Consider the following 17,425-nt stretch of genomic DNA (forward strand, 5'->3'; position numbering starts at 1 on the left):
ATGTCAGCAAAATGTCCCTCCCCTCACTGTTGGTGCCAGTGACTCTTTTTTTTTTTTTTCTTTAATTTTTCAATTGTCTGCGCCTCTCGTTTTGCTTGTGAAAATTCCTTGCGGAACCATTCACCGTTGGATACCCATCCCCACACGGACATGTTTCTTCGACACACTTATTCACAGACGCAACATTTGAAATGGTGAGTTTCATTGTCGCATTTACAGTCGCTATTTGTCAAATTGAGGTTGTTTCCTAATATTACGTTATAACGGTTCTGAACAGGCTACGAGTCACTTAAAGCATTGTGTAATAATGTAGTTCTTTGCGATAGCAGGCTAAGCTAGTCAAGTAGTGGAAGTTGAAGTTCGGGAGAATTTCCTTGTCTTCGTGATGTTTTTGATGTTCTTGTCTATTTTGCAGGCTGTTACACTTCACACAGATCTAGGAGACATTAAAATTGAATTGTTCTGTGAGCGCACACCGAGGGCATGTGAGGTAAATGTATTTCTCACCCTAACTCTCCCTAGCAATCAAGCCTTTTATTTTAAAACTCTTACATTTTATGGACCTTTACGTGAAAAAGTAAGACGATCCAGCACTCGATTTATTTTCTTCCACTAATTCAGGGTCGTAGGTGGGATGGCGTTTATCCTAACCCACTTGGATCTTGTGTTGTTGTAGTACGAAAGTACGCTAAAATGCAATTTGGGGGCTTTCTGTATGAAGTTTGCATGTTGGTCCTGTGTGTGTGCATGGGTCTATCGGATTCCTCCCACAGTCCAAAGGCGTGCCAGTTGAATGCAGGTGTAAATGATGATGATGATTATTGATAAATCAAATCAAATGAATGATTGAACTGATGTAGGACATTTCTAAGAGGTTACTGACCTGATTTCAGACTTTATTCAGATTTGTGTGCACCTGATGTGTCGGAATTACTTTCCAGCATGGCACAAGACTACAAAGAGCATTAAAACTCAATTTAAAAACTGAGTTCTAAGATATACTGTCTGTAATGAAGATGGAAGAGGGGTGATGTGGTCACCTCTGGCAGATAAAGTTCTTTACAATCTAGACTCAGAAATGATCATATTCTGTCAGGTAAATAAAGATAGTCAATTCTTAAGGGCGATGAAGGTGTTTAAGATTGCATTTTTTTTTTTAATGTAATAATAACATTTGTAAGTGTAATTTAAAAACATGACAAATACAAGAATTTGCATTTAATTTTGCTGGTGTTTTTTTTGCAGAACTTTCTTGCTTTGTGTGCCAGCGGCTTCTACAATGGTTGCGTCTTCCACCGAAATATAAAGGGCTTCATGGTTCAGACCGGAGATCCTACAGGTACAGATGTTATTGTTGTTTTTGAAGTGGCAAAAAAATATATAAAATGAACTTCCTGTTCATTGCATCTTTGTTTTCTTATTAAAACCTCCAGGTACAGGTAAAGGAGGAACAAGCATGTGGGGGCGTAAATTTGAGGATGAGTTCAGTGAACACTTAAAAGTGAGTAAATCCTATAGCTAGTTGGTTTAAGCTGGTTTTACCCAAGTGTCATTCTGTGGGAATGTTTTTCGTTCTTCTGATTTCAGCATAATGTAAGAGGAGTGGTCTCCATGGCAAACAATGGTCCCAACACGAATGGCTCCCAGTTTTTCTTCACTTATGCCAAACAGCCTCACCTGGACATGAAGTACACAGTGTTTGGAAAGTAAGCATCTTATGCAAGCCAACAAAACAGGTTTATGATTGTGTGACCACCTACTGGCTTTGTTACCTCAGGTAAAATTGAAACATTTGCTGACTGCTTACCCTCTAAAATTTAGGATCATAGACGGCTTGGAAACACTGGATGAGCTGGAGAAGCTGCCTGTGAATGAAAAGACGTTCCGGCCACTGACTGAAACTCGGATAAAGGATGTCACCATTCATGCTAATCCTTTTGCTGGATAGCAGATTTTCACTTTCATATGATACAATGCTTGTTGCCTTGCTAAAGTCGAAATACTTTTCAAATGGTAGAACTGGAGAGTCCACTCACATGCCCAGACAGTGGGCAGAGTGCTGACTTCTAAGCTACAAAGTGTTAAATTGTCTTAACTTTTATACGGTGTAGTTCCTCATTTTGCAACTTCATGTAAAAAGTATATATAAATCAGGGGGATGTCTTGTTTCCTTTAGACAATAAACTTTGTAAACAAAAAATAAAATATGGATGTAACCACCATGATGTCACCCATTGGTTAGTGAAGTCTCATTCTGAAGTGTTTCAAAGTTGTTTTTTGAAGCTGACTGTCACAAGATGGAGGTGGATCTAAACAGGAGACCAGAGGAGGCCACACACTTCTTACTGACACATGAATGATATGTTGTTAACCAGTGAAAATAGCGTGGAAATTTCTTAGTTTCTGGTTGTAAAAATTACCATATTTTACAAACTGATTATGATTTACTTAGTTAACCTGAAACTAGCAGTTGAACCCAAAGTTATCAGGAAAGTGTTTGCTGAGGTTACATAACAAAGGAGCTGAGGATTGTTTCCCCATAGACTTCTTTGTAAACGCAAGTCTTTTTGGAACTTTAAGAGTCGCCTCCTGCTGGTCGTTAACAAGATATACAGGTTGAAGTTCGTTTCACCTTTCAGACGAAGATGTATCCGTATTTTACACTGTCTGTGCTTTAAATCAGTTTTGAAATTATTTTTGTCCTTAACAGGTTCCTTTCCATTTATTCAAGTACTCTAAAGGGGAATGTAATAAATTGCCAATGTTGCGTGTTTAAAAAAAACTTATAATAAAAACATTTTTGATTTTAGCATGTTTTCAGAATATGTTTTACATGCAGCATCTTTTCCGTGAGAGTCCGCTTAACATCTTGTAGTCCTAAGAACTAGTTTGAACTACAAATGACTTATTGCGTCACATTGCGTCATCAGTAGTGGACAACTGTCACGCGGACCCTGGTAGAAATCATGGCTACAGGTGATGCGTTTAAAGTAAGTTTATTGCCTTGCGTGGGTTTACAGTCCTTCATGGTTGCTCATTTATGAGTTTGGTCATGTATTTATTATTATTCATTTATTTTATCCAGGCGAAAACTCATTGAGAGTTACATTTAACTTCCAAGAGGGACCTGGCTAATAAGGGCAACAAAAATGAACGAAATCCGGGCTTATTTCTGCAAGTTAAGATACCCCGGAGAAAGACTTGGAAGTGTTTTTGCTGTGCATTGTAGGTGTCATCTCTGAAGGGGAAAGTGGCCCTGATAACTGGCGCCAGCTCGGGAATTGGAGCCGGTACGAGCGTCCTGTTCGCTAAACTCGGAGCTCTGCTGGCTCTGAACGGCCGCGATGTGGAAAACCTCAACAAAGTAGCCAAAGAATGCACAGACTGTGGAGCCGACGAGGTACATAACGTAGTATGCTTCATATATATCTGCACACACTTCTATAATGTAGTTGAATAAACACAAGTTGGATGCTGTAATAAAAATATTATACTTTTATACATTTTCTAGCGGTTGGTACAACCTCCTGTGACCTCCTGGTGGTCAATTTAATGACCAACAGCAGGTCAATTTAATGAGCAGAACTAAGTTATTAAACAATTTTAGTGTTTGTAACTACATCAGAATTACAAAAACAAGCATAGAGATGCATATACCTACTTACTGTATACTTTGTAAGTTACACCTTACTAGTAGCTTTTTTGCCTTCACAACTGCCTTAAATCTTCACGGCATAGATGCAAGAACATAAAGGAAACATTTTGGAGATTTTAGTCCATATTGACTTGATAGTGTCAGACAGCTGCTGCAGGTTTGTCTCCTGCATGTCTATTTTACAAATCTCCCATTTCACCACAATGCCAGAGCTCATCTGTTGGACTCTGGTCATTTTGGAGGGCATTTGAACAAAGTGCAAAGTCATTTTCATGTTCAAAGTGTGTCAAGAAAACACTATTACACCTTCAGCAGCAGCCTGAACCTTTGATGCTATGCAGGATGGATCTGTGCTTTCATGTTGTTTACGCCAAATTCTGAGCCTACCATCCAAAGCAGCAGGAATGGCACCTGCTGTGGTACCCTGTGTGGTCTTCTGCTGTGGTAGTCCATCTATTTCAAGGTTTAATGTGTTGCATTTAGTAATACTCTAAATACTCAGAGACTGACTGATTAGATATTTGCATTGTAACTAACAAAGTGACTGGTGAGTGTAAAGAAGCAGTTTTTAAGGCTGGTGCCACTATTGTTATTACTTGACCATTATTTGTGCCATTAACAAAACAGTTTGTTCTGTATTTACTGTTACTTTAGTGTTGAAGGCATACATTTTTGTCAACTTTATAACTAATTTAAAAACCAGTTCTTAATGAAAGGTTGTGTGTGCATGCAGCCTCTACTCGTTCCTGGAGACCTGACTGATGAGGAGATTGTAAAAAGCACGGTGGAGAAAACTATCGCTCACTTCGGCCGGCTGGATGTGCTGGTCAACAGTGCTGGCATACTGGCAATGGGCAGCATCGAGACAACAGACCTGGCTCAGTATGACAAGGTCATGAATGTTAATGTGAGGTAGGAGACCTGGCTTTATGTAGGAGATGTACTGCTGTCAGTTTCACAAAGCCATATAGTTGTTGATTAAAGAAGAGGTTAAATATAAAACTGGGAAAGAGAAATCATTTATTACATGGCACTCTTCATATATTAAGAATATCTTTATAATAATGATACTTGTCAACCTGTGAGGGTATTTTTTAAGATGCTGCATTTGAATACAACTGAATATGAGATTTATTTTATTTAAATATGCTAAACTGTACGTGACGTTTAACAGTTAATATTTTATTATTTTGTGAGCAGTTTAGCAGTGCTTTCTCTTTAACGTGTGCATGCGTGCTTGAAAAGTAGAATTAAGCATGTTTAACCATTTTTACACACCATGGACACAATGAAGCTGCATGTATGAAAATGTGAGGCTGTTAAAATATAAAATGTTAAACAATTGATAAGAACACGGTATCCTTTTGAAGTCAATTTTTTTACATACTTAGGATGGCCAATCCTTCTAATGTAGGATCCATTTAGTCCTACATTAATTCTATTGTGCTGTAAAAACAGGTTGGAATTCACAAGCAGAAAGTGAATTCTGTGCAAATACAGATTTAACACTGCCATTATCGACAGGAACATTATCTCAGTAGAACCATTCATCAGCTGTCTAGACTGGATGTAGCCTGATTAATGTAGGCCTTGGTGAGATACTGCTTTTACTACAATGGTGAAGCCAATCACAGATGTCAGGATGTTAACTGACCAAGCACTGGTTATTATAATGAGTCATAACTGCATATTTAATGTTCAAAGACTTTTAAAAGTAATTTTAGTTCATATATTACAGATCTATATACCACCTGACCCAACTTTGTGTACCGCACCTGATCAAGACCAAAGGCTCCATCGTCAATGTATCCAGTGTGAACGGACAGAGATCAGTGGGTACTCTGCATGTAGACGCAATATTTAAACAGCACCATCCATATGAAATATCTTTATGAACTTATGTGTTATAAAGCATCTTCAAAGAAGTGTAATTTTTCTCTCTGTAGTTCCCTGGTGTGTTGGCCTATTGCATGTCCAAGGCTGCTATTGATCAGTTTACACGTTGCATAGCACTTGGTGAGCTCTTTATTACCTTCATGTGGACAGCAATATAAAAGTTTGCATTGGCATATAAGAATGGCCCATCATATAACTACTTTTTTAAATTTCAGAGCTGGCATCAAAGCAGGTTAGAGTGAACTCTGTCTGGTAAGTGCAATAAACATGTTATCGTTGCACAGGTTCAGATTTATGATCACATTCATTTCTCATTCTTCTTTTAATAAGAAGTTTTTCAAACGTGCAGTGCGGCCCTTCACATTTTCAGATTTTCAGCGGATAGTGCTGATAAAAGTGAAAATAGTGAAAATAGCACAAGCAAAGTGGGCATCATATGCCTCCTGCCTGCTCTAACGATGCAGCACCCTGGTTTAAACCAAACAAAGAATTTGACATCTCAAGCAACTCCCGTGGGCGGCTGTGGCTCAGGTGGCACAGCAAGTCATTTCCCAATTGGAACGGTCAGTGGATCAATCTCTGACTCATCCAGCCTTGTGCCGAAGTGTTCTTAGGCACCCCTGATACATCCATCAGAGTGCGAGTGTGCGCGCCACTGGTACAAAGTGCTTAGAAAGCACTGTGTGATTTTGTGTGTGATTGGGTGGATGGAACTTGCAGTAGAAAGTGCTTTGAGTGCTCAACTGAATAGAAAGGTGTTGTATAAGTATCAGTCCATTTACCTACTGCTGTGTGCTACAAAAAAGGGGCAACTTCAAACTCCTGAACTGGTTCTCCAAACTTTTTCGAGAGTCCATGTGTGAAAACTGCTTTCAATTCTGTGCTGTTTGACTGTCCAAAACTCTGATGGGGAGAAAAAATTCATTTCTGATTTTATTTGTTCAGTCCTGGTGTGATCATCACCGATGTCCACAAGAGAGCGGGACTAAATGACGAACAGTATACCCAGGTAATATTTACTGTATTCAGCTGAATAAATATGTATAGAATCTCAGTCATGCAACTCAAGTCATCTCAAATGTGAGGATCTATTTCTTTAACTTTTTTTAGCAACAGAACCAAAAGTGTAGCATTATTTTCTTATTGTTTTATGTTTTTACCACCAGTTTCTTGATAAGTGTAAGCAGACCCATGCCCTCGGTCGACCAGGCGAGGTGGAAGAAGTGGCCCACAGCATTGCTTTCCTGGCATCTGATGCTGCCAGCTTCATTACTGGAGTCAACCTGCCAATTGATGGCGGCCGTCATGCCATGTGCCCGAGATAAGACCGTGTATGTACAGCATCCTGTACAAACATGGTCTTAACTGGTCTTATCAACACCCATACAGCACTCTGCTAATATAACACTTTTAAACCTGGAGTCTGTCTGTGTTTTTGAATTGCGTAAGACTGCAGTAACATTGCCCCTAATGGCATTAAAATTTAAATGATGATGAAAGCTGCTAGAGAAAAAAGACATCACAGACACCATTTACCTTCATCTGTACAATGGTAGTAGTGGCTGACACGACATCAAATTTCCAGGTGTGAAATGAACAAAAGGAAAGTAAAGTGTCACAAACAGGCAGTTTAAATGCATTTATTTTGTTGCGTTTGAAAATTTTCCTTTGAAGAAAAACTCGGAAAGCTACTTATCAACAAAGCTTTCAGACTTTTTATCGAATTACCTATCGAGGCGTTAGACTTAAATGTCTGTGCAGACCAAAACAATGTTAGCTTGTGTACCATGGTAGTTAAGAGTTGTATAGTGTAAAAACAAAAAAAATATCCTCTGAGTCGTTATCATTATTGCATATTTCAGTAAGAACCTTTAAACCTCCGAATGACAAAAAAATAAAATACAATCCTAAAACGGTGCCTAGTTTGAAGATTTTAAATAATCTTTAAATAGAATCCACTGATAATAAATGTTGCATAGCTATACATTTACATTTTGACAAACTGAAATTATTTTGTCAGAATCATACAAAGAATATTGAAAACGGTAATACCTTGAAAATATAATTTAAGAAATTTGGCCTGTATGTATACGTAAAAGTCTTCCCTTTAAAAGCACAGACCTAGCTTTGCTGACAAGAGTTTATCATACGCGTGTCGACTGCGGCAGCACCAGGTGTCACCTCTGTGTCATCCCAGATCATATCAGGCAACGACTTGTTTTGCTGTGGGATGGGAGGAACAGAACGAGGTAGCATCTTGACACTTTTTTTTTCAGTTCACACGAGAAATCTTTGCTCCACCTTGACATTTAAGGCACCCCACAGCAGTTATTTGTGTGAAGATATCCGCATAAATGTGGTGTCTCGTAGCACTGGACAGTTAATAGAGGCTCAAAAAGACTTACCTGGAGACTGTGTGTGTGTGCTTGAAGCACACTATACCTGAATGAGTGATATGACATTGATACCGTGTATCCTTAAAGGCTGTGTAACAATAACTATTGCACTTTATCTTACAATATACAGTACATATACATGTTTAAATAATACTTAAACGTTGAAAGAAGGAGTAACTGAATTTGAACTGTTCTGTATTTCCATACGAGTCAGACCGTGAAGAAACTATGATACACCGTGGTCTGAGAGATGACAGAAATGAGACGTTCATAATACTTCCTTCCAAAAGGGGCATCCAGGTCTTGTGTCACACAAACAAGTCTCTAACAAAAGGAGCTTATTGTGTTGCATATGCTGATTAGTGCCAGAAGTCTTATCTCTGCGATTCCAACGGGCCTTCTTTATCTGGCGCCCCTCCTGTTTCTGCAGTCCAAGCATATTTTGGGGAGAAAAAAAATGGGAGGTTGTTTTTTTTGTGTTTTTTTTTCTTTTTTGCAAATCACTGAAGTGCTGTTCTCCCTAATCCAAAATCTTCCATGAAGTCACTGCTTTTAGGAGCGTGCCACAGTTATTTATAAGAAGCACACAGGTCCAACCTCTAGGTGATAGTGTGCCCCGGGCTCTGCAGTTGGGAGGTTGTGCACATCCACTATGGGGAGTAAGTTTGGATCCTGGCTCTGGAAGATAAAATGCGTCTGATGCCAGCGCCCATCCTTGATCTGAAAGCCAGATTTGCATAGTGTTATGGGATATAATCACAAAATTGCATGAAAGAATCAGTTCTCCGTCGCCTGGCGTCATTTCTATATTGACACAATTTTATCAGCTCATTTTCAGATATCCATCACTGTCTTCAAAACCAGTGCAAAAAGAGGTAAATGGAATTTAACTGGGCCCCTCACTGAAAAAGCAGTCTATTCTCGATAATCCTCAGACGTCACTGGGAATAATTTTAATTGGAATGACTTTCTACCAAAGAAATGCTCCTTCCAGAAACTACTGACAAAGAGTTTTGTGGATTATCCAAAGTAACCGGGACAGGATTTATGGAAAGAAGGCTAATGCTGCATTCCTTTTTTTGAGCACATCAAACCAAACTGCATTAACCCACAAAATATTAGGTTGAATATTGAAGAATGGAGCTGGGGTGAGAAGGTGATTAGCTTTGTGAAGCATGAAGGCTTAAAAAAAAAAACTAAACAAAAAACTTGGTTAACCAGTATCTCTGTATAACTGATGAAACAGCCAGCTGGCTGTTAAAACATTAAGTTAAGTTTTTAGAGGAACTTGTCATAAAGTCTTTAAAGCACGTGATGCTCTATAACAGCGGTCCCCAACCTCCGGGCCACGGAGCGGTACCGGTCTGTGAGTCATTTGGAACCGGACTGCAAGAGTTGAGGCTCGGGTGTGAAATTTATGGTTTTCAAGGTTATTTTTTTTGTGTTTTTATCATTAACTCGGTTTCCCTGGGTCTTTTCCTGTCTTATGAATGAATCTTCTTTTTTTGGTACCGGTGCTGGTTTTATTTTGTTGTATTTATCCGCGACACCTTAAAGGCCGGTCCGTGACAATATTGTCGGACATAAACCGGTCCGTGGTGCAAAAAAGGTTGAAGACCGCTGCCCTAAAAGGAAAAAAAAAACATTTCTTGCTTTGTACAAAAAAAACCCAACATACATTAATAATACAATTAAGACCAAAGTACTGAGTATTGCATTGACTTCAGTGCCATAATGGTAACGACGCATACCCAGCAGTCATCTCTGGGTACGAGCGGCTGCAGGAGGTCTCCTGCTCCAATCCTCTCCCCTGTCCAAGCTTTGAAGCTTACAGCTGTGGATGAACGTTGCAGGGAAGGCCCTGCTGCCCACACAGACATGTTGAGGCAGTGAATGATGATGTGCTGCACAGCCTCAGTGCTCAAAAGGTGGATGAAGTTCATCTGGATGCGACCGACCCCGGTGTCCAACTATAAAGTAAGTAGATTTTTCTCAATGCATTTAAATGTGAAAAGGTCAAGTTCAGAATCTGGACGACTTGGTGTTATGACAAACTAATTTGCTGTATACTGAGTGTATTGGCTTCATCTTACATCATTTACTCTTTTTTTTTGCAGTAAATGTACTATAGTACGTTCAGAAAAGCAGTTAAACTAAGATAAATGATAGCAACCCCTAACAATTGTTAATTTACAATTAAAAATAACCAATTGTTAGTCTTTCTAATGGACAGACTTGAGCACAATCTGTTTGGATGTTGATAACAGACTGCAGCTCTGCTATGAATCTGAATGAGGTACATCTGGATCACAGATTGTACCTGTAACCCTGTTATTATATTCACAGTTTACCAAGGAAATAGATCAGTCCATATTTGTGTTATTGTGTGCCATTCGGTGTTTTGTTGCAATATCTTCAAGCTGAAATGACAAAAGAATCAGTGGATAAAGGGTATTTTCAGAGTCTGAGGATTTACTTGCCAACTCAGTGTGTGTTTGATGATGACTTGGCCAAGTCTGAAGACCAAATGTGATGCCTTAAGATTCACTACGACTGTGATCTTTCCAAATAGTCCTAGAGTTTATTGTGCAGAGCCAGAAATTGAACAGCTGTGCTCCTTTATTTATTGCACGAGTGTCATTATGCACACACATGGCCCATCTTAAACCCCAAGCCTCTCTACTTTTTCAGAAATCTTTCTGAAGCCAACACGAGGAAAACATTTTCCACAAGGACACAAGCAATCGTGGATTTGATATTTACCCACCGTCTGCATAGTATTCAAAGCAATCTTGTCTGTATCTAAGTGACATGTATTTACATTTTACAGGATATTGTATCTAGCTGAGGCAAATGGATACAAATAGATAACCTAACCTTGGAAACTGTGAGAGGCTTCAGGCAAGTTTGTCCTCCACCAGTGAAGTTGCAAGTCACCTCAATCATGTCAGCTACGCATCCGAGGTTTGGATCAATCCAGTAAGTGCCTTTCAACATGAAGGAAGGATGGGAGAACAACCCTTAACTACATAAACAGAGACCATATGTGCGCAGAAATGATGGTCCTGTTTAAATATTTCCTCACCGTCATACATCTTCTGCTCACAGTTGTAGAGATCTCTGCAGATTCGGGCAGGATTGTCGCGGGTTCCCAGCGGGTTCTTAAGACTCTGGATCAGAGTGCTGAGATGCTGCAGCTTCTTAAATATCTCATTGCCCTGGTCTAACATGGGCAGGTCCATGCTCGGATAATTCTGATTTGCACATAAATAAATCACTTGAGGTTTTGAAATTTGTCTTTAAGTACATGAAACTTCATTTCATTGTTAACTGTTGGTTTATTTGTAGCTATTCTTGAAAACTGTGATAGTCATGACTATATTCTGTACTGCTGCAGTGACCCAATTAACTTTAGCTGCATAGTTTCCATCAATACAAACCTCTTGTCTCAGTGCAGCATGGGAATCAATAATGACTTGAAAAGCAGCACCGAGGGCTTCATTTCTCTGCCAGAAAAAAAAAGTAGCAAGGCATGAAGGTAACTTGCATTATGTGATTAATCCCAGAAAAATCCAGTTTAACAAAACAGGTGAAACACACTTACAAGTGAAAGGGCAGAACTGGGACGCCCCTAGAAAACAACAGAAAAAAACCTGTTATATTACAACTTATTTTGTCTTATCTGCATTTATGTAACAACAGCCGTTTAGTGCATTTGTGTTCATGAAACAGTTCTGTAAATCCTGATCTACCCTGTCGGTGGTGGTGTTTAATTTTCTCCCAACGTGCAGATAAGACACAATCATGAATGCAGAGGAAATGAGGCATGAAAACGCAGGAAATAAAGCGTATCAAATGCAGAAAAGAAAAGCTGCTAGCCAAAAGCTATTTGTATTAGATCACAGTGGGGGGAAAAGCAGGTGTAACTAGTTAGATTATCCTGTAAATAGCACCGTATGTTTATAGTTTAAAGTGTAGATGTACAAATGACTTTTTACTCTTCAAATTATTTTCCAGCAGACTTAAAGGGAATCCCACGTTTTCCTACTTTTTACTCTCAGCGTGTCTCAGTCTGTTCTCCCACTAAATCATCCTGTCTTTGCCAGAGATCAATTAATTTATTTATATTTTCTGGAAAATACAAGTCATCCATTTCAACTAAACATAATTTTCCCTGGCATTTCCCCCCACACGCATGAAACATCAAAATCAACCCCAGATTGTCTGAAACAGAAATCTGCCTTAGAAAAAGAAGAACTCACGGTTGGTCCAGGTGGTCCACGAGGACCAGGAGATCCCTAAAAAGTTCCATTCACACATTAGGCTTCAAAATATTTATAACTTGGCTTTTATAAAAAGTGATTAAGGTCATTTATTTCTTTTCATGCTTTAAAAAAGTAATGTAAAAGCTACAGATATGATTAATTACTCACTCTAGGTCCCTGCGTCCCCTGTTAGAGAGATGAAAGCAATACAATCAATATAAGTGCAGAGACGACTTTATATTATCTTGTACAGTGTAATGGCATCTTAGTGCTACCAATTCAACAGACAGTCTTTATCTACTGTATTTTGAATTGCCCTCTTGCTTCTTTGCAAGCCTACACTCACAAATCTTATTTCCACACAGCAAATCTTATTTCCACACAGCAAACCCATACATGAATGTTGTTGGCGTTTTAAGAGTGAGGTTGCGAATTATCCCTGTGTATGAGCGCTCAACAAACCTCTTAAAAAGCTTGAGAGGAGCAAGCAGCCAACATTTATCACCCTGACAGGATTTCCACAGCAGCTAAGTGTCACTGTGAGTGTAACAACAAACAGTGGAACACAATAGGAAATGAAAAGTCCTGAGGGCAAAGGAGGCTGAGCGGTGTGCTGTCTCCATACTAAGTATCCTATTCTGTGCTCACAGTAAAGACAGAAAAGGATTCATCAAAACAGCGCCACGCACCGTCTCCCCTCGACTTCCTTTGTCACCCTGGGGTCCCTGATGGAGAGAAACAAGACAAAGGATCACTCCATCATTGCCAAAAAACCAGGGAGAAGTCACATAAAGCTTGGCACATGGGATGACATACGAGGTACATACAGGATGACCGCTGGGGCCAATGATGCCAACGGGGCCCAAAGCACCCTCCATACCCTGGAAAGCAGAAGCATGTAAGTGACTGAGGACGGATGATGTAGCATCTGATGAAGCGGTACTTAATTTTCATGCCAAGTGTGCAGTTTGTGAGAGTTCAGTGCACAGAAATTGGCTGAAATACTGCACCGAGTTGCCAAACTACCGTTAATCTTCATCTTACCATCAAACCACGTGGTCCTTTTGGTCCCTGTATTCCTGCTGGGCCAGTGTCTCCTGGAGGTCCCTAGAAACAAGCCCAAGAAAAGAAGACAATAGTATCTGTATTTCTTTGTCTAAACCAAACATGTTATTTAAAGTAGTGAGAACACATCCAAAGCTGTGTGCTACATGTGGGAAACTGGATGATGGGAAACCCTGATTCTCATGATATTGTCTGATGTTGATATGTTTAAACAGCTATATGCCAGTTTTAAACTGTCCTCCATCACCATTAAAGCTGCTGAAGAAATGTCTCTAGCTGCAATTCATTAAGAAGCAGGTCTAAGATTGTGTCTGTGTCAAAGCCCCATGTGCATTAAATTTATACATCTACTATTATAATAGTCATTTTATAATATTAATACAGTAAAATAATGTTTTACCGCACTATACAGATCAGCAGATTATTTTCTCAAACAAACAAAACTATGTTTTTAATATCAGGTTTAAAAAGTTGCTTTAGAAATTTTGTGTGGATTTACCTTAGATTGTGTAAAAAGTAACTTAGCTTCAAGGTGTTAGCGTCTCTTTTTTTGCAGAGGTAAGAGTACAAACAAACACTACATCAACCAGGCAGCTTTTTAAATTAATAAACAGTTATTCTTCAAGTATGTAAGTTGTTAAAAATTACTTTTTTAAACGAGCAGTCTGGAATCTAAAGCTAAGCGGTTTACAAGCACAGAACACAGCAGCGCAGAATATTCTTATAAATCTAAAGTTTGGTTTCACAAACATGGAGGTGCTTTTACAGATGTGCTATTTCAAACATTTATCCAACAGGTGAACAGCACATGCGCTGACAGTTTTCCTTTTAAATATGTATATAAAAAAGGAGTAAATGGTTTGAAGCACAGTGTTTTACAGAAGCCCTAACCATAAAAAGTGCCATTACAAAAACACTACATTTTACACTTATTACAGTTATCAATATTGTTGACATTACAAACGTAACATCATTCCAGAACTTGTCATGCTTTAACTATTCTTGCCCATTTCTTCTGAGTAAGAACGACCATTATAAACTCTACCGAGCACCGGCACAAAGCTCATGCGCTCGACACTCCTGTTCAACTCCCCACTGCAGGAAAATATCCAACATCACTCTCAGGGTTTTAAATTAAAGACTCAGACTCCAATAAAGCCTATTCTGTTTCTTCAGCTTGTAATGATATATACTTCAGCAGTGCTGTAAGTAAAACGTATGGTGTAGCAGATGTCATCCTGAGGCATGTTACAGTAATACCAAACAGCTTTCATGTCTAATATTTCCAAAAATCATATAATATTATGCAGCTCTCGACAACTTAAGACTAAAAAAGTTTCTCAGCCTTAAGGTGACTTAAACCCACAAATTACTTTAATAAGCCTATTCTAAAGGTTAAAAACTTTATTCAGTCTAAAAATGTTGGCCTGAGGTCATCACTTCTAAATGGAGAATGCGTAGAAGCTTACCTTTGGTCCAAAGAGACCAAACACCCCCGGAAATCCTTGTTCACCAGTATCCCCCTAATAAAAAAGAAGGAAGGGAAAGTATGGATTTTATTCCCTAGCAAAAGAATGCTGTCCTATAAAGGAATTTGAGTTGTCAGCCCTCACCAGTTGCCCTTTAACTCCCTGATCTCCTTGTTTTCCTGGTAATCCCATCCCGCCAATGGATCCTCTCTTCCCTGCTGGACCAATTTGTCCTGGGAGCCCCTTCTCGCCCTATAGAAGAAATGCAATCACACGAGAATCGTTTTTACATCCATGCCATAACCTCTATATAGATACTTTAACAGCGAGCACCTACTTCATGTTTTCTGTGATAAGGCACTGCTAATTGCATTTAGTGTGGTCCCTAATCATGTAGCAAGTATCAGTAGCAAAACTTAACCTAAAATACAGTTGTGCTGGCCTGTTGCTTTCTCATTTGGGTGTCCCTTAAATCGGTTTAGATTTAGATGCAGAAGAACCAAGCTACAGTTCATCAAAACTTGGCATGTTTATGTTTAGATCATCACATATAACAAAATTAGAATGCAACTTGATGCCCTGAGTGGGGCAGCGAGGTGAAAACTGTCCAATGCTTCAGATCTCATAAATACAGCCTCTCTGTTTGTCTTGCATATTTGCATCTTATATAATATTTGCAAGGACATGCAAACAAAAACTGTGGCAATTCATTGATACTTTCCAACACAAACTTCCCGACATTATTGCAATGGATAGTAGGTCTTCTGAGAAACAGTATAAAGACTTTATGCAGCATTCAGCCTTTGAAATTACATAAGGCTCCACATATAAAGGCAGCATTATGTTGCTGAGGGAGGCATTTATAGCAGATTAAAAGCTTTCTGGCAATTACGAGTAATATCAGCAACAATTTTGCCTGCACTGCAGTCTATAAAGATTCTTATGCTGTTAACATGTTCCTTATGAATATGATCAAAGCCAGGCAAGCTGTCAAGCATCATTTCATCATCATCACCTTTGGACCAAAGGATCCTTGATTTCCAGGAAGCCCTGTTACACCCTTTTCACCCTGCTGCCCAGGTTTTCCAGGAAAGCCCACGTTTCCATCTTCTCCTTGCTCCCCCTAAATACAGGAGGCAATCAATGAGCAATATTTTCTTTTCATTCAATGAAACAGGCACCACTGACAGTGTCTTCACCTTAACGCCTTTACTTCCATCTATGCCAGGCTGGCCATCCATACCAGGTGGACCCTCAAGTCCCTCCCTCCCAACAACCCCACGTGGACCAGTGGAACCCTCGGGACCCTTGGACGATCAGAAAACTTTATGTTAATGTTTAAGTTAAGGTTTCATTATATAAGCAGACAAGGAGTTTGTCCAACTCACTGGTGGCCCTTTGGTACCAGATGCACCTCTTGCCCCTGATTTTCCTTTCTGACCCTGAAACACAAAGAATTCATGTCAAGGTTCAGACATGGGTACATAAAAGAAAATACAGTAATAATAATATCCCAGTAATATTGGAAGAGGTGATTAAGTTACTCATAAATGTAAAATCTTGCAACTATTTATGTCCTTACTTGGTCACCTTTGGATCCTTTCAGTCCTGGTTGTCCCTTTGGTCCAGGTTTCCCCTGAAATGATTATTAGTGTTTGATTTAAAGATTGCAGTTTTTTTTATGGACAATTTTACACAATATTCATACAACTGAGTTTTACAGTTTACAAGAAAAAGTATACTTACAGGAAGGCCAGGGGCACCAGGATCCCCTCTTGCTCCATCAAAACCTATTTGACCCTGAAAATGTTTATTTTCTTCATTTCAGTGCTGATTTTAACCCCGTTTGCACCAAAAATAATGTAAAAAGAGGAGCATATCACTTTTTTTTAAAACTTTACTTACAGTCTGCCCTGGGTCACCTGGTTCTCCTCTCTCTCCTCTGTCTCCAGGACGGCCCTGGATTAAGATTGGAAAACATAATAAACAATCAGGAAGTGCACACAGAGAACCAGCACTTGAAAAACTGCTAAATCTCGGAAACTCACTCTGTCACCTTCAGGACCTGGGAGACCTTCTAATTTGCTGTCATCCCCCTGTTCACCCTAATTGAGCAAAATAGAAAAAAAAAACAACTGCAATCAGTAGATTTTCCCTTAAATCCAGCAGTCTTTGCAAAATCAATGCATGCTTTGTTTGAAACACATGGCTTGCTCTCTTTATATGGATGGCAAATCATTACATGCACTATTACCCACAATGATTCCATTTTACATAAATGGAGCCAATATTTGTTCCAGGGTCTTTATGAGATTCATTAAACAATAGCCACAGATATGTGTATAATTTTAATAGGTATGTGCTGTGCATGTATCAAATGAAATAAATAATTGAAGAGCCCAGAACGGAAAATAAAAAGCTGAAGTATAATTAGGGCTGAGCGGGGGCCAAGTAAATGAACGAAAATGTACTGTAGCAAAAATGATAAAAACAGAACTGTGACAGATCTGTATTTATCTGCACTATTTTTTATTGACGGTCATAAATTTTGCAATCATCCATGTGATTGGATGATATTGATTTAATTAGAGCACAAGCATAGCCATCATATCTAGGATATTGGCAAAGGGAAAATGACAAATATCCACATCCAGATGGCTTCTGCCAAGGGACTAAAAA

The 17,425-nt window shown here is 39.1% G+C and overlaps 3 protein-coding genes across 3 annotated transcripts in view; 2 read left to right on the top strand and 1 right to left on the bottom strand.

Moving 5' to 3' along the window:
- The first annotated feature begins 51 nt into the window (after window positions 1-51).
- On the top strand, window positions 52-2,783 carry ppil3 (peptidylprolyl isomerase (cyclophilin)-like 3). The gene is made up of 6 exons (XM_005928846.3): window positions 52-194; window positions 416-490; window positions 1,246-1,339; window positions 1,434-1,501; window positions 1,588-1,706; window positions 1,822-2,783. The coding sequence occupies exons 1-6, from the start codon at window positions 192-194 to the stop codon at window positions 1,946-1,948; spliced, it is 486 nt and encodes a 161-aa protein (XP_005928908.1). The 5' UTR covers window positions 52-191; the 3' UTR covers window positions 1,949-2,783.
- Window positions 2,784-2,898: 115 nt separating this feature from the next.
- zgc:101858 (uncharacterized protein LOC449555 homolog) lies at window positions 2,899-6,972 on the top strand. The gene is made up of 8 exons (XM_005928844.2): window positions 2,899-2,990; window positions 3,230-3,400; window positions 4,389-4,567; window positions 5,394-5,487; window positions 5,602-5,671; window positions 5,767-5,803; window positions 6,497-6,560; window positions 6,718-6,972. Exons 1-8 carry the CDS (start codon window positions 2,967-2,969, stop codon window positions 6,874-6,876), a joined length of 798 nt encoding a protein of 265 aa, XP_005928906.1. The 5' UTR covers window positions 2,899-2,966; the 3' UTR covers window positions 6,877-6,972.
- Window positions 6,973-7,175: 203 nt separating this feature from the next.
- The window catches only part of col27a1b (collagen, type XXVII, alpha 1b), a 65,113-nt gene continuing 54,863 nt past the window's right edge, over window positions 7,176-17,425 (bottom strand). Inside the window, exons 43-62 of the mRNA XM_005928841.3 lie at window positions 16,795-16,851; window positions 16,652-16,705; window positions 16,493-16,546; window positions 16,329-16,382; window positions 16,135-16,188; window positions 15,946-16,053; window positions 15,762-15,869; window positions 14,891-14,998; window positions 14,747-14,800; window positions 13,257-13,319; window positions 13,040-13,093; window positions 12,902-12,937; window positions 12,381-12,398; window positions 12,210-12,245; window positions 11,552-11,578; window positions 11,388-11,453; window positions 11,033-11,201; window positions 10,825-10,934; window positions 9,699-9,917; window positions 7,176-8,667 (exon numbers count right to left, since the gene is read on the bottom strand). Coding sequence (XP_005928903.1) covers window positions 8,521-8,667; window positions 9,699-9,917; window positions 10,825-10,934; window positions 11,033-11,201; window positions 11,388-11,453; window positions 11,552-11,578; window positions 12,210-12,245; window positions 12,381-12,398; window positions 12,902-12,937; window positions 13,040-13,093; window positions 13,257-13,319; window positions 14,747-14,800; window positions 14,891-14,998; window positions 15,762-15,869; window positions 15,946-16,053; window positions 16,135-16,188; window positions 16,329-16,382; window positions 16,493-16,546; window positions 16,652-16,705; window positions 16,795-16,851 — 1,596 coding nt within the window. The 3' untranslated portion in view covers window positions 7,176-8,520. The remainder of the gene's footprint in view (window positions 8,668-9,698; window positions 9,918-10,824; window positions 10,935-11,032; window positions 11,202-11,387; window positions 11,454-11,551; window positions 11,579-12,209; window positions 12,246-12,380; window positions 12,399-12,901; window positions 12,938-13,039; window positions 13,094-13,256; window positions 13,320-14,746; window positions 14,801-14,890; window positions 14,999-15,761; window positions 15,870-15,945; window positions 16,054-16,134; window positions 16,189-16,328; window positions 16,383-16,492; window positions 16,547-16,651; window positions 16,706-16,794; window positions 16,852-17,425) is intronic.

This window comes from Haplochromis burtoni, unplaced genomic scaffold, assembly GCF_018398535.1.
Source record: "Haplochromis burtoni strain Fernald_Lab_line unplaced genomic scaffold, NCSU_Asbu1 Contig_111, whole genome shotgun sequence".
Classification (NCBI taxonomy): Eukaryota; Metazoa; Chordata; class Actinopteri; order Cichliformes; family Cichlidae; genus Haplochromis; species Haplochromis burtoni.

Coding starts and splice junctions, on each gene's coding strand:
- ppil3 (XM_005928846.3), top strand. Junction 491..1,245: donor GCACACCGAGGGCATGTGAG/GTAAATGTATTT, acceptor TTTTTTTTGCAG/AACTTTCTTGCTTTGTGTGC. Junction 1,340..1,433: donor TCAGACCGGAGATCCTACAG/GTACAGATGTTA, acceptor TAAAACCTCCAG/GTACAGGTAAAGGAGGAACA.
- zgc:101858 (XM_005928844.2), top strand. CDS start 2,967: ATGGCTACAGGTGATGCGTTTAAA. Junction 3,401..4,388: donor CAGACTGTGGAGCCGACGAG/GTACATAACGTA, acceptor GTGTGCATGCAG/CCTCTACTCGTTCCTGGAGA. Junction 6,561..6,717: donor ATGACGAACAGTATACCCAG/GTAATATTTACT, acceptor TTTTACCACCAG/TTTCTTGATAAGTGTAAGCA.